This window comes from Danaus plexippus, chromosome 6, assembly GCF_018135715.1.
Source record: "Danaus plexippus chromosome 6, MEX_DaPlex, whole genome shotgun sequence".
NCBI lineage: Eukaryota > Metazoa > Arthropoda > Insecta > Lepidoptera > Nymphalidae > Danaus > Danaus plexippus.
In genome coordinates, this window is record NC_083540.1 from 1,381,388 (window position 1) to 1,395,707 (window position 14,320).

At 34.3% G+C, this 14,320-nt stretch overlaps 1 protein-coding gene across 2 annotated transcripts; it reads left to right on the top strand.

Annotated features, from left to right (window-relative positions):
• Window positions 1-708: 708 nt before the first annotated feature.
• On the top strand, window positions 709-13,337 carry LOC116778725 (probable peroxisomal acyl-coenzyme A oxidase 1). 2 transcript variants are annotated; one of them, XM_032672732.2, is made up of 13 exons: window positions 709-884; window positions 2,703-2,862; window positions 8,769-8,937; window positions 9,119-9,242; window positions 9,309-9,553; window positions 9,617-9,777; window positions 10,765-10,927; window positions 11,077-11,267; window positions 11,762-11,908; window positions 12,307-12,412; window positions 12,500-12,652; window positions 12,729-12,845; window positions 13,046-13,337. In XM_032672732.2, exons 1-13 carry the CDS (start codon window positions 767-769, stop codon window positions 13,187-13,189), a joined length of 1,998 nt encoding a protein of 665 aa, XP_032528623.2. In that variant the 5' UTR covers window positions 709-766; the 3' UTR covers window positions 13,190-13,337. The 2 variants fall into 2 exon arrangements, with proteins under 2 accessions (XP_032528623.2, XP_061385814.1); XM_061529830.1 differs by lacking the exon at window positions 709-884 and having other exon boundaries at window positions 2,721-2,862; window positions 8,769-8,923.
• Window positions 13,338-14,320: the final 983 nt, after the last annotated feature.

Below are 14,320 nucleotides of genomic sequence, written 5' to 3' on the forward strand. Positions count from 1 at the left end.
TATTGCATAAAAATGTATAATTAACAAAATATTCATTTTGTTCATTTCGTGAATATTTTTTATCAAGAATAGTGTATGTGGAAGTAGTCTTGTCACGTTTTGTTTCTATAACGGATCTGTGGCAGTAATAACAGTCTGATTAAGAATAAAAAATGTGTTTGTCTTTTATTAGCACATATTAAAAAACAGATGGTAGTGCACTAATGTTTTTGTACAATTTATTTTACAGAAAGTCTTTTTTTATTAATATGTAATATTTTTTGACACAAGAAAAATAAAAGCTCTCCGTGGGTTTAGCTTCTCACGATGTTAATTTTTATATTAATGTTTTTGCGAGTCATTGCAAACTTATCTTCGTCCAATTAAAATTTAATTACCTTTCTATATTATTATGTTGTGCAACTTATATTCCAAAAATTTGTGCTAAAATTTATTTTGTGCATTAACCACAAGTAAATAGTTGTGGAAGTTTATTCTCAGACATTTCTATAAAAACACAACTTTATAATATATTTTTCGTTAATGTTCATATTTGTTTAAGAGCTTATTTTTTTTTACATATAATTAGTTTTATCTTTGTTAATAATGAAACATTGAACTTATTCAACTGAATTATTTAAAGTCTTCATTCATTCATATAGTGAATGAAATACTTTAATATATATTTATGGGAAGTGGTTTGGTGTTTACTGATATCTACTTGTCGACTGTCGAGTGTCGTTTAGTTCCATACTGGTTTTAACACAGAATTCACGTCAGTTTTAACATGACCGAAATAAATAAAGATTTACAAAATGAAAGGAAAAAATGTACTTTTAATATAGAAGAGTTGACGGAGTTCGTATATGGGGGGCCCGAAAAAACTCAGGAAAGGAGAGAAAGAGGTAAATCTCTGTTAGTCTATTTTGTCTGTTTTGTTGAATATGTTTATATTATAAGTTATTTATAGTTTAATAACAAGCAGCCGCTTTATGTAGCATAAAATATAAATTTACGTTATTTCAAGAGATTGAGTTAGTGATATTAAATGGTTGTTTAGACTCGAAGGTTTTGGATGTTTCTATTTGTAAAATCTTATAAATATAAAGGGAGCAAGGTTTCTATTAAAACATGAACTGGACGTATTGAATGACTTGTGTAAGACCTAGATTAAGTTGACAAACACTTCTTAAAGCTACAAACATATTTAAAGGTAGTCTTTTTAGAATATTAAATACTATGTGATTTTCCTAATAAGTCGCTCTTACAAAACTTAGTTAAATGTTAAACGATTTTTTTACTATGTACTTATCTAATCAGATTATTCCTCAGGTAGGTATTTGACCTTATAGTTTTTTTTTATCTTGCCTAAAAGAGATAATTAATTTAGATTTTGTTGTCTTCGGATATGTTATCCAGTTACTATTAATTAATTTGTTAGTAACACTAGATTTTATCAAGGACATTTTATGTAAATACAATTTTTTTGTTCATACAAAATTATATTTATTGCTATAGACAGATTATAAAGTTAAAAGACAGAAATTTAGTATACAGTAAAAGCTCTCTATTAGCGCGTTCCTCATTCGCCTTTTCACTATTTGCGAATAAAAAAATGCAACCCAATTTTTAGAGCTTTGCGATTTCTTTATGAACATTAATCAATCTATGTAACAAAGCCTTAATTTTAAGAGTCAAATTGCTAATTGCCGAATGAATCAAAATGTGCCAAAACTTAAATAAAATTGATTTTCTTTTATATTTGTGTTATTTATTTTGGCACCAAGGAAAGTATCCCATATAAAAACATATAAATTACCATTCGGTATTCGCGGTTTCTGTAGTCGGGGTATATGTTCCACACATAATGTTAATAAAGAGATTTTACTGTATTTGAAATACGTATTTACAATTTAATTATCATGTTCCAACTCAGTACATTGTATTGAAATTTGCTTTTAGTGTTGCTTACTGTTATAACGTTGTTTTTAACCAAACTATGAATATTAATTTTCCCTGCATAAGTTTCAAATATAGTAATTTTGACGACATAGCTCAGCATATGTTAGATATTAGTAAAAAAGATACAATATTTAAAATCATAACTAAAGATCACGTACATATGTTTACTTAGCAGGTTACTTAAGGTCAACAGTTAAATAGTATTTAATGACGCATGTATATGTCTGTCCATAACAAAGGAAAACTGATTTTCTTAAGTGTAACCTTTGTTCCAATATAAAATCATTAGATTTATAATTTGAGTTTCAAAAAAGTCATTGTGATATTTCTATAATTTCTGCATGTACATACTTAGTCTTAATAGTTTGTTAAAGTATTGTTAAAAAAAAATACTTTTTTCTTATTTTACATAACCTTTATTAGTATAACAGTGTTTTGTGTAGAATACATTTTAAAAATTGTTTTTGCTCTATATTTACTTTACGTAGTGCAATCACACCTATTCCCTTCTCTTTCGCACCTCACTTGATGGGATTATTAAAAAATATTTTACAATATACTGGCGAGGACATAAGAAATCTCAATGAACGATGAATAAAAATAACAGACTCCAACTTTAAAGCCATATTTTCTTTATTATTGATTGTAATACTTATTTTTGAATGACTATGCATATGTTAGAACAGTACTGTTGAATGAATTTTAGGATTTTTGGGGGATTTAAATGTTTATTCCTATTCTCTGTGTTGTTAATCTTTCAGAAAATTTTTTGCTCAGTAAAAAGGAACTGTTTGAAGGAGTCCCAGAAGAATATCTCAGTCATAAAGATAAATACGAACAGTGTATTAGGAAGTCCGTAATAATTTTTCAACTTTTCCGACAAATGCAAAACGAAGGCAAAATGACGGTTTCAAATTACAGGCAAGTACACACGATTGCACATTAATTTATATATTTAGTAAGGTCACTACCATAATAAATAAAATACATACTAATCAAATGCACTGCATAATTGTATGTCTCATGAGTCATGTTAATGTTAAATTATAGTTATAAGTCTCAATTCATAAGAGATATCCTATTGGAATAGTTTGAAGCCTTGCTAAGCATGTTTCTTAGATGCGTTCAGAATATTAAGGGTGTTGTCTAAAAGCTTTTTCCATATGGCGTATACATTGACGTATTGTGATTTTTAATTTTATCACCGTTAGTACTTAGAAAAGCCAGAGACGAAACCTCTTAGCATTCAATGGATTCACCGTGCGGGTGCCGGGTCCATTGCGTTGCAGGGAGTGGAGCTTCAACAGTGCCTGGGACTTGCGACCCAGGTGTAGGTTTAAGGGGCCCCTAACTAACGCGCGTTAAACGCTCACCTCCACTGTCCAAGCTCCTCTCCCTACCTAACCATATTTGAAAAGAACCTACTAGGGCTGCCTTCGAAGTACGTTCCAAGAACGAATTGATGTGAGTTCTGGACAGGCCTAAGTCTTTTAGTAGGTTGTAGAGAGATTTAGCCGTTATACCTCTCGCTCCCACTTCTACCGCGTATAAATCCACGACGAACCTATTTCGAGTGAGTTCGTTTGTGAGCTCGTAATATTTGTTGACCTTGATGGTATGGTCTTTGGGGATGTTGGTTTCCCAAGGAACCGTAAGCTCTATCATCACAACGCGCTTTAAGATTCGCGAATACATGAATATGTCCGGTCTGGAGGCCGACGCACAAATATCCTCGGGGATTTTGTATTGTTTTTCACACGTATCCATCATTATAGTCCAATCCGTAGCCGCTTTAAGGATGGAGTAAGGCTTGACATTTGTTTTTATAGTCCTAATGCCCTCTCTCACAAAACCTACTGATCGCTCGTTTGTGGTTATTCCTTTTTGCGCTCTGGCTACCGAAAGACTAACCGCTTCACGTATGATTTCCAGAACCCTATCGTGACGACGCGAGTATTGACCGCTATCGAGGAGTACCCTACATCCCACTAACAAGTGCCTAGCAGTTCCAACTGCCTTCCCACAGATATAGCAAGTCTTTTCGGTACCTTTACCCCATCTTACTAAATTACTCTGATCTGGGAGAGTCATCTGGAACGCATTGAGATAGAATTTTAGCAATGCTGGCGACCAATCATGGATTAAGGTGCGCCACTTTAGTGCTAATGGGATGCAAAAATCTCCTATGTCTAACCACTCGTTCTGCATTTCTAAACTTATTGCATGGATCTTATATTTATCATTCTCGTCTTGTCGAATAAAAGACTTCAATATATCCGTATCTTGGACCTTCCTACTTGATCCTAACCCTACTCTGTTACTTTGCGCTCCTATCATAAACTGCTTGTGGAATTGAAGCCTTGACTCTAGCTCTGGGGCATCTTTGTCTTTTGGGAGCGATGTAACGACGTCATCCTGGGATTTCCCCAAGATGTACCTCTTGGAAACTCTCAGGTGTTTATAGAGCTCCGATGGCCTTTTTAGACTCATCCCAAAACTATTGCGATCCCTAAATAAAGCCGATGAATCAGCCGTTAGCGCGAGCCCGAGCCACAACTTCAACATCTTTATGACGCCTGCATCTAACTTTGACAAAAGGGTTTTATTAAAATCATAAACGAGGAAAGGCCAATTTAAACGTGAAGTTAGATAATTATCGTAGATCCAAGCTTTTTTAACGTTACTGATCTGTTGGCTATCTACCTTGTTGAGATCGTTCAAAAAGCTATCTACTATACCTTCCAAAGATGGAGTACGACCTATATTATCAATCTTCCGACCGAGAAATTTAAATGGTGCATTTTCTGTAACCGTAGAAATGCATTGACCGCCTAACGATAATCCCGGGTCGTATGAGGTGTATCTTGTACTCCGCCTACCGAGACACAGACAGTGACATTTACTTGGTTTTGTCCTCAATCCATCGGTCCACTCACAGAATCTATCCACTTCATCTAATAGTACTTGACACTGTTTGGGGTTACGTGTCAGTATTGCGAGATCGTCAGCGAAGGCTAAAATGGATTCCGTGTATTTATTATTAAACTTGAACCGATACCCCCATTTTTTCTCGTTGCTGGTTAATTTATCTACTAAGATGTTAATTACAATATTAAATACAATTGGAGACAAACAGCAACCTTGAAATAGTCCTACATTGTAACTAAAAGTTTTTGAATGGCCTTCTTTAGTTGTTATAGAAAACTTTAATTTTGAGTAATACGACGCGATCATATCAGTAACTAGGGGCGGAAAGTTGTACCATCTCAGCGCGAATAGCATCAATTCGTGTTGTATCGACCCGAACGCATTCTCTAAGTCTATCCAACAAACTGTAATTTGCCTCTCGCTTTTCCTAGCATCTTTTAAACTCTCCGACAGCAAAGTGTTGTGTTCTAGGCATCCAGAAATTCCGGGTAGAAACCCTTTCTGGTGATTTGGCCTAAAATACCTGTTGCTCAGCATGAATCGCGTCATTCTCGTTTGTAGAACTGAGAAAAAGATTTTGGATATAGTATTTGTTAAGGCTATCGGTCTAGTATCTTTTGGATCTGTGACTCGATCTTTTTTGGGAATGAGGACAAAAATTGCTTTCCCGAAGCACTCCGGGATTTGCTTCCTTGACCAGATTTTATCGTATATATATGTGAGATGTTTACGAACCGATGGACATTTTTTAAAGACTATATATGGGATACCATCGGGTCCCGGCGCAGATTTAGACGATTTTTTCTTTATCTGAATACTTATCTCATCTAGCGTTGGTGGAATGCCGTGGAAATCGAAACGAGGAATTCCAGGTTTTTGTTCGTTGGGATCCGCATAGAGTCTTACACTTTTAGGCACTTCGTATGTGCTCTTAAAATGATCGTAAATTTGTTCATTGGTCAAGAGAAGCTGTCCGCGTTCTTTCTTAAAAATGGTTTTCGAATACTCAAAAGGGTTTTTATCAAAATCTACTTCCTGTTTTGCCCGGTCAAAATTATCGCGATTTTCTGCGGTTTGCGCCGATATTCCTTGAATTAATTTTAGAATCGATCTTAACGCCCTAGCTAGTTGATGACTAAGGTGATTGTCGCCTAGGGCTTTGGCTATACGTAGATTTTTTATTAATTCCCGTTTTTTCCTCCTCATTTTTATCTTGAAAGAATTGTCTTTATTTTTGCGAGCGTAATGATTTCGAGGTGGATATTGCTCGTTAAAGTAGTCGTAAATAGTATTTTGGAAAGTTTCTACTCGCGAGTTCAATTCCTGCTTCGAGCCCGGATGCTCTAACAGGTCCGCTAAATTGTCGTCATGAACTTTCCAAGTCGATTGTTTCATGTTTGGAATGCTAAGACGTGTCCGGATGTCAATGGACTCCTGGTAGTTTCCAGTTAATGGTTCACCATGGGATACATGAGGGTCAACTCTATCCGCAGTGAAAGTTGAAGAACTTACCGACGATTGTCGTGCTTCAACACCATTATGTGTTTTTAGATGTTTAATGTACCAGGCTCGTCTCTTGTAATTTTTCCCGCACGTAGGGCATTTCAAATCCGTATTCGCGCCGTTTTCGCCGTTTACATCGACCGGTGGACAGATCTTTCGCCCCCCCTCTCGGACTGTCCTAGGGGTATTTTTCTTAATAGGACTTTTAGCTTCGTAAATCCCGGGCTGGGCTTGCTAGGCCGTTGCCCTCGGCTGTCTTTCCAGCAGTCATCTGTCTTTCCAGCGCCATCTGTCTTTCCAGCGTCAACTGTCTTTCCAGCGTCAGCCCGACTCTCCGGGCAGTCGTTTTAAATGAGACGAAACCTCTTAGCATTCAATGGATTCACCGTGCGGGTGCCGGGTCCATTGCGTTGCAGGGAGTGGAGCTTCAACAGTGCCTGGGACTTGCGACCCAGGTGTAGGTTTAAGGGGCCCCTAACTAACGCGCGTTAAACGCTCACCTCCACTGTCCAAGCTCCTCTCCCTACCTAACCATATTTGAAAAGAACCTACTAGGGCTGCCTTCGAAGCTTCAAGCTTGTCTATGGATTATGAAATTTCACTATTAAATATAAAAATATGGTATTTGAGTTTATGGTAGTTGAAGTATGTCTTTTTGGTGTTGTAAACCGGCTGATATAATGTTTAATAATAATTTAATTTTTTTGCACGATATTAGAACATACGTATTTATCGTCTCATGTTTTATAATTTTTTATTTTGTTATCATGTTATTAATTTTGCCCTGTCGGTCTGTAGTCGGTCAACTTACTTGTCTAGACTCTATACAACAAACATGAAAGGTTTGTTTTATATAATTGTGTAAATATTTAGTTTTGGTTATAAGATAAATCGCTTTTTTAAGCAAAGTTCTAACTCTAGATCAAATTATCGTCGTTGTCTGAGGAATACCAACTTCCATAATTCATTGATGGTGACCGTTACATCTGACAAAACTAAGCTTCAAATTACTCTACTAGTATTTTGCAAATTGTTACATTAGTGTGTTAAGATGGCAAAGTAATGAAATCTAGGAAACTACTTATGAGAAGAAATTTAATGTAGTTATCAGATGATGAGTGCCGTACCTTAGTACTGGGCTGTATTGTGCATATAATGGACACATGTTACAAAACATCAATAAGTAGGATTGCATTATGAACTAAGGCTAAGTAATTTTTATTTATTACTTCAGTTGGATCAGAAATAAACGCATCCAGGGTAGTCGATGAACCGGGGTATAAATAAATACAGCACAAATATGTAGATATTTGTCACTCACACAATATGATATTTATCTTCGAACATTCCGTCATACCAAATATTATTAGCTAACTAAGTCTCAGTGAAATTTATGATATCATAGTTTTAATGGGGACCTAAATTTTTTGATACCCTATAAGTTCAAAAAGAGTCTAAGGATTTTTGTTAATAACAGGTTAATAAAACAAATTTTATGTTGTAATATGAATAAGACACGAATATTTGTTATTACGGTAAAACAACTTTAAATTTAGAAGTTCTTTATAAGTTTGTACTCCAGCGAGTATGATGCCCTCATAAAAGCTAGGCCGTTCTTGAACTAGATGTATAGTTTTTTGAGTTTTTTTGAGTTGTGTAAAGGGTGGGAGATGTTTGTAAAAATATAAAGGGGTTCTGATTTTTCCCAAAGTTTAAACCTTAAGTATTCAACTTGTCCTTTTAAAGTTTTCCTTATTTAAAAGCTAGAAAAGTGTCTCGTATAATTGGTCTACTAAAATTAAACAAAAGAGTCGTGGCTAGAGGCTATCCTTGTTAATATTCATTATTTTACTTCAGTTCTGATTCTGTATCTATAAAATGCAGATAAATTATAAATTGCACACAATTGTTTTACTATTGAATTTTTTTTTTTACACTAGCTCTATATACTAGCACGAGATCAATTTTCACTTAATATAAATCCAGTCTGTAAATCACTTCTTTCCGCATGTAGGCTCGCTGGGTTGATTTTCAGGAGTTGTACCTCTTGATTCAGACGGATTGTAAACGTCCTTTTGTTATTAGTGGTCAACTACACGATGTAGAATTATATATTGTGCAGTAGAATGATTACAGAATCGAATAATACCGCTGTATTTATGAAATATTTTGATGTACTTTGATTTTAGAGTAATAAAAATCAAAACCTTTCTATGAATTACAATAGTTCAGTGACAGAGTATTTACATAGTTTGATAGAGAACTTTTTAGTAGATTAAAAAAAATTATCAATTTAAAGAATGTAGTTATTTTTTAAATAATAATAAAAATATTTCAAGGTGTTTGGATTTGTGTTAAGGTACAATTTTTTTTCATAATAGATTCATTAATTTCAGGGATGTGGTAACTCAAATTCTAGGCTCAACATTAGTACGCGACGGATCTCCATTAGGTCTACACTATATAATGTTTATGCCAACCATCATAACTCAGGCTAATGATGAGCAACAGGCTAAATGGCTACCGAGATCCTGGAACTGCAACATCATTGGTAGTTACGCTCAAGTATGTCAGAAATGAATGTGGGGAAATTTTGTATAAACTTTTATTTTAACAGTGTGTCGTCGAATGACTACATTTAAATTTCGTTAAACCAACCACAATGGAAAGATGGATAGGAAGGCCTACTAAAGGATTTTCCAATAAACGTACACAGTATATGATATATTTTTTAACTTTACTTCAGACTGAACTGGGTCATGGTACATTTGTTCGGGGTCTGGAAACAACAGCAACTTACGATCCTTCCACTAAGGAGTTTGATCTACACAGCCCTTCACTCACCTCCTATAAGTGGTGGCCAGGGGGATGTAAGTTATTATAAAATCTTTGACGTTATAGTTTACGGGAAAATTCACTTAAACTTCACCTTGCAGTGGGTCATACGGCAAACTATTGTATACTGATAGCTCAACTTTACACGAAGGGAAAATGCCATGGAATACATCCGTTTATTGTCCAATTAAGAGACGAAGAAACACATGTTCCTTTACCGGGAATTAAAATTGGTGATATCGGAGCGAAATTAGGACTCAATGAAGTTAACAATGGGTTTTTAGGATTTGATCATGTCAGAATACCTAGAGACCAAATGTTAATGAAACATGCACAGGTTTTAGAGGTAAATAAAATCTGTGTAGCTTTTACACCTTGCCTATTTTTATTAACATAGTTATCCTTCCAGGATGGCACTTACATTAAGTCACTTAATAGTAAATTAAATTATGGGCCGATGGTTTTTACAAGGGTAGTGATTGTTTTTGACGTTGCCAATTATTTATGTAAAGCGGCAACAATTGCTACAAGATATTCAGCTGTACGCAGACAGTCACAGAAAAAACCTGGGTAAGAAAAATAGTTAACAAATCTTAACGTATATGTTTTGAAATATCATCTTAATGATGTTTTAAAAATATTAACTAGAAAGCACTTGGATGCAATTCGCCCTGTTGGTGGACGGGAATAAAACCGAAAGTGGTAAATGCACTAATTCGTAATATTTACACTCGACTTGAAGTCATCCAAATTGTAAGCCTTTACGTGCACATAAGAAAGGAGCATTAGGGTCAGTTAAGCCCCAAGTTAATGTTTGAGAATACTTTAATACCTAATGGCTAATATCTGGAGTTACTCGGTGTATTCCAAAGGTACATTTTTGATAAATGGAGTGACGGGAAGACATATCCCTGAAAAACCCTTTCTTTAATCGGAATTGGCTTAGACGCCATCAATTAACAACTGATAGAGTACCATTAGTTGTCAAGGCTGCTAACGGTTCTGAAGTCTCCCCAAATTTCATAAAACCTTTTAATTAAACTACGGGATATGCTATGGCTAAAAAGCTTATTAATAAAGCTGGCTTTCCGTTAAAGTGAAAATGTGAGAGCTTCGCCTTTGCTCTTGAGTGTATATAAGTGTAATTAAGTGTCTGGCGTTCACCGGAAGAGTCGAGTGATTGTTAGGTCACTAAAATCGTCATCTTCTTGGTGTGCCATGAGGCGTCCCTTCCATAAGCGTTTCATAATCTTGTTGATAGCAGAGATCATTAAAATCGGACATTAAATTAAAGGCTCTGCGCAGCTTCCTTTCTTTGTTACGGTATGGCTTTGGCGAGGTTTGTCCGTGACATTTTGCGCTATTATGTCACGTTAACAGAAAAGTTATTAGAAAACTTAAGTATGACAAAACTGTTCTGAAACGAAATAGAAGTAATTTAAATTAGAGTGTGTCTATATGTATTGTTTATAGCAACAGATGACTATAAGAGATTTTATTTTAATGCTACATATTGCTTACAATACAGGCTTATCATATATCTGTTAAAATTTTTAGTGAACAAGAGTGTCAAATTCTTGATTATTTGACTCAACAGCATAAAATATTTCCTGCGATAGCTACTTGCCATGCTCTTCGTATCGCGGGAAAAAAATTGTGGGATACATTCAATACTATAAATGAACAACTTATCGGTGGAAACCTGGAAAGGCTGCCTGAGGTCTGTAATCATACTGACTTATATAAACTTGAAATATTGTTATGGTTTGTTCGTAATAGTAAAAGAATTAATTTAAACAATACTTATATTCTATTGTAGCATTTTGTCAAAATTTATCCCTTTTTTATATCTTTTTAATTTTTTGTCAGCTTCATGCTTTGGCATGCTGTTTAAAAGCGGTGAGTACATCAGATGCTGCTCAGTGCGTGGAGCGCTGCAGACTGGCGTGCGGCGGCCACGGGTACATGCTGTCCTCCAACTTGCCGCTCACATACGGTCTGGTCACGGCCGCCTGCACTTACGAAGGAGAGAATACCGTCATGTTGCTGCAGACTGCCAGGTAATGTTGATGTCAAGAAGCGAATTACTCTTCTTTTAGCGTGCATTTTCTATAATCTGGTTATCCAGGTTACTCACGACTTTTGGAGAATTAGTCTAGACATATGGCACCCCATAAAAATGGTAATAGGTCATTAGATTTTATAACGCTCGTCTTATTTGAAAATTTTGTAGGGGTAGCAATAATAGAGAAGGTGATAGCCCTACACGCCAGAGGTTTTATTTTAGATTACCTGTCATAAAAGAGTGAACTGAAATCAATGGACTTATTAACTTCGTATTTTACTAAGTTTTTTGTGTATTCGTGACGATTATAGTCGGAATATAACCAAAACATGTCAAAAAACAGTAAGATTGATTTTTTAGAGAGAAGCTCTTTTATTTTATTAACTAGGAATATATTTTATCACTTCATTGTATTGACAATTTCTGTATACTTAGTGAACTTTTATACCTTGAATATCTTTGTAATTTAATTTCGAATATTTTTTTTAGATTTCTGGCCAAAACATGGCAACAAGTTGACAGTATAAAATTAACACCTACTGTGGAATATTTAAAATATTCCGCAAATGAAGGTTGCAGGAAGTGGGAAAATTCTGTTGAACAAATCATAGAAGCATTTAAAATTATTTCAATGAAGTACGTGAGTGTTTTAAATTAAGAAAATACTTGCATATTAAACAAATTTATTATTTTAGATGAACTTGAGCTGTTTTTTATGGTACCAACATTTTTTTTAATTAGACACAATTATCTTTTGTCATCTCTAAGACAAGTTGAATAAAAAAGTGTCTTAGAAAAAATTATGATAATTTTTCTTCTCCAACCAAAAGGTATAAAAAAATTTCTATCTTACATCCTGCTAAGACTGCCCATTTAAGAGTCAGGGTGCACTGTCTTAGGGTGCAGATATTCTCTATCTCTTGAGAATTTAAGGCCCATAACCTTATATAATTAAACAACATTATTCAACTGAAAAGTACTTTTTCAATTCGCATTTTGTTAGGATTACTTAATGTACTTTTCTTTTCTGATAGAAAAATTCAATCTTGCGTAAAGGATATGGAAAATCGGGTTTCATCTGGAACATCATTTGAGGATGCTTGGAATATGAGTTCAGTACAATTGGTTTCAGCAGCAGAGGTACATTCGATTATATAATTTGTAGACCTTTATTAAAAGTATAATATAATAATGATCGGGATAATAATATAATAATGATAATTTCAGGCGCATTGTAGAGTTATAATTCTGTCAACATTCAACGAGGAAATAAAAGAGAAAAGTAAAAATGCGTCACCAGAATTAGCCGTCGTACTTAACCAGCTATTAGAATTATACACAGTCTATTGGGCACTTGAGAAATCTGGTGATTTAATGCAGGTAGGTAAAGCAAATGTACAATATTGTTTTATGCTAGTCATTAAACCAAATACATACTGGAATTTGATGATTGTAGTATACATGTATAAGTAAGGAGGACTTGGAGGGATTGCGTTGGTGGTACGAAGATATTCTTATACAGCTTCGACCTAACGCCGTTGGTGTAGTTGACGCTTTTGATATTAGAGACGATGTAAGTATATTTTGTATTTACGAATTAGTTATATCAATAAGTTCTTTGTGGTCCCCTTGTTAAAGATTTTTTTAAAATTAAATAGTCTTATTGTATGCATGTAAAAGTTGAAATATTTTATAATAATAAACGGACTGTTAATGTCCTGTCCATTATTTAATTGTTGTAAATGTTGTAATTATTAAAAAATATGTTTTTAGTTTCTGCATTCCACACTGGGAGCTTATGATGGTCGTGTCTACGAAAGGTTGATGGAAGAAGCACTCAAATGTCCTCTAAATGCTGATGTCGTAAATGTCTCTTTTCACAAATATCTGAAACCATTCTTGCGAGGGAAACTGTGATGTTTCGAATGCAGTAGCTGGACAAAAATAGTCGAAAAATTTACTTTAATTTTTTACTTAATTGTACAGATTTTTTTAAAATAATATTATATGAACTTCAAAATTGATGGCTTAAGAACTTTTAAATAACAATATTTCTTTCATGATATTATTCTTTCTATCCTTCTGCTAACTATTTAGTCAGAATCTTCATTCCAGTCTTACGGTTCCATTAGATATGGTGTTAGCTTCTTGGAGGTTGTGGGTGTTAAATGTTGTTTAGATTTAAATGTGGTTAAAAAGATGTGTTCTTATAGTGAATTTTCTCTTCAATTGAAGCCTGAACTGATATACATATGTATCTCATGTATACATGTACATTACTCACAGATTAGACTGATAGTTGTTTGAAGTTATATCCGACCGTTATAAGCGCTATAGAGTTTTACAAATTTTTATGCATATCCTTTACAGGTGATTCACATTACTAGAAAGTTTCATTTCATCAAATTCTGCAGATTGTGTTTAATTAATGAAGCAATCCGAGTAATAAAACATAATAATAATGATTTCTTTAAATCCAAAAACAGTTCTCTCTCTGGTTATGTTAGAAATATACCATGGCGTTCACTAGTTTGTTTTTTTATTATTCTGTGTGTATTTTGTGTTGTGAAATATTTTAAAATTATGGGAGGACGACATCCAACATCCAACAAATGTGGTGAGAGAATAAAAGTGTTTTAGTTGCGTCTTTAGTAAAAGTGGCTAGTTAAGTAAGTTGATCAATAGTGCGAACCGTATTTGACTAACGTTTTTCTATCTCGAATCGAACCAATACATCGTCTTAGTTTATTTTAAACATTCGTGCATTTTGAATTCTCTATTTGTAAACATATTTAAAGAGTAATAACGATCAGCTTCCCGTAAATGCTGTAAATCTTTGGCAAAAAATATGTTAAATAAGATGCGAGTACTCTTGGTAGAGGGTCCTTACTTGTAGGAGCGATACTTTGTTATCGTTTTTACAAGCTCTGTATAGTTAGTTGAGGTTTCGTTGTGGTTTCACGACATTTTGGCGTCCATAAATCACTTACATATTATATTATTATGAAGCTAAATCTTAAGCTGATTGAACGCGTGAAAAGATTATTA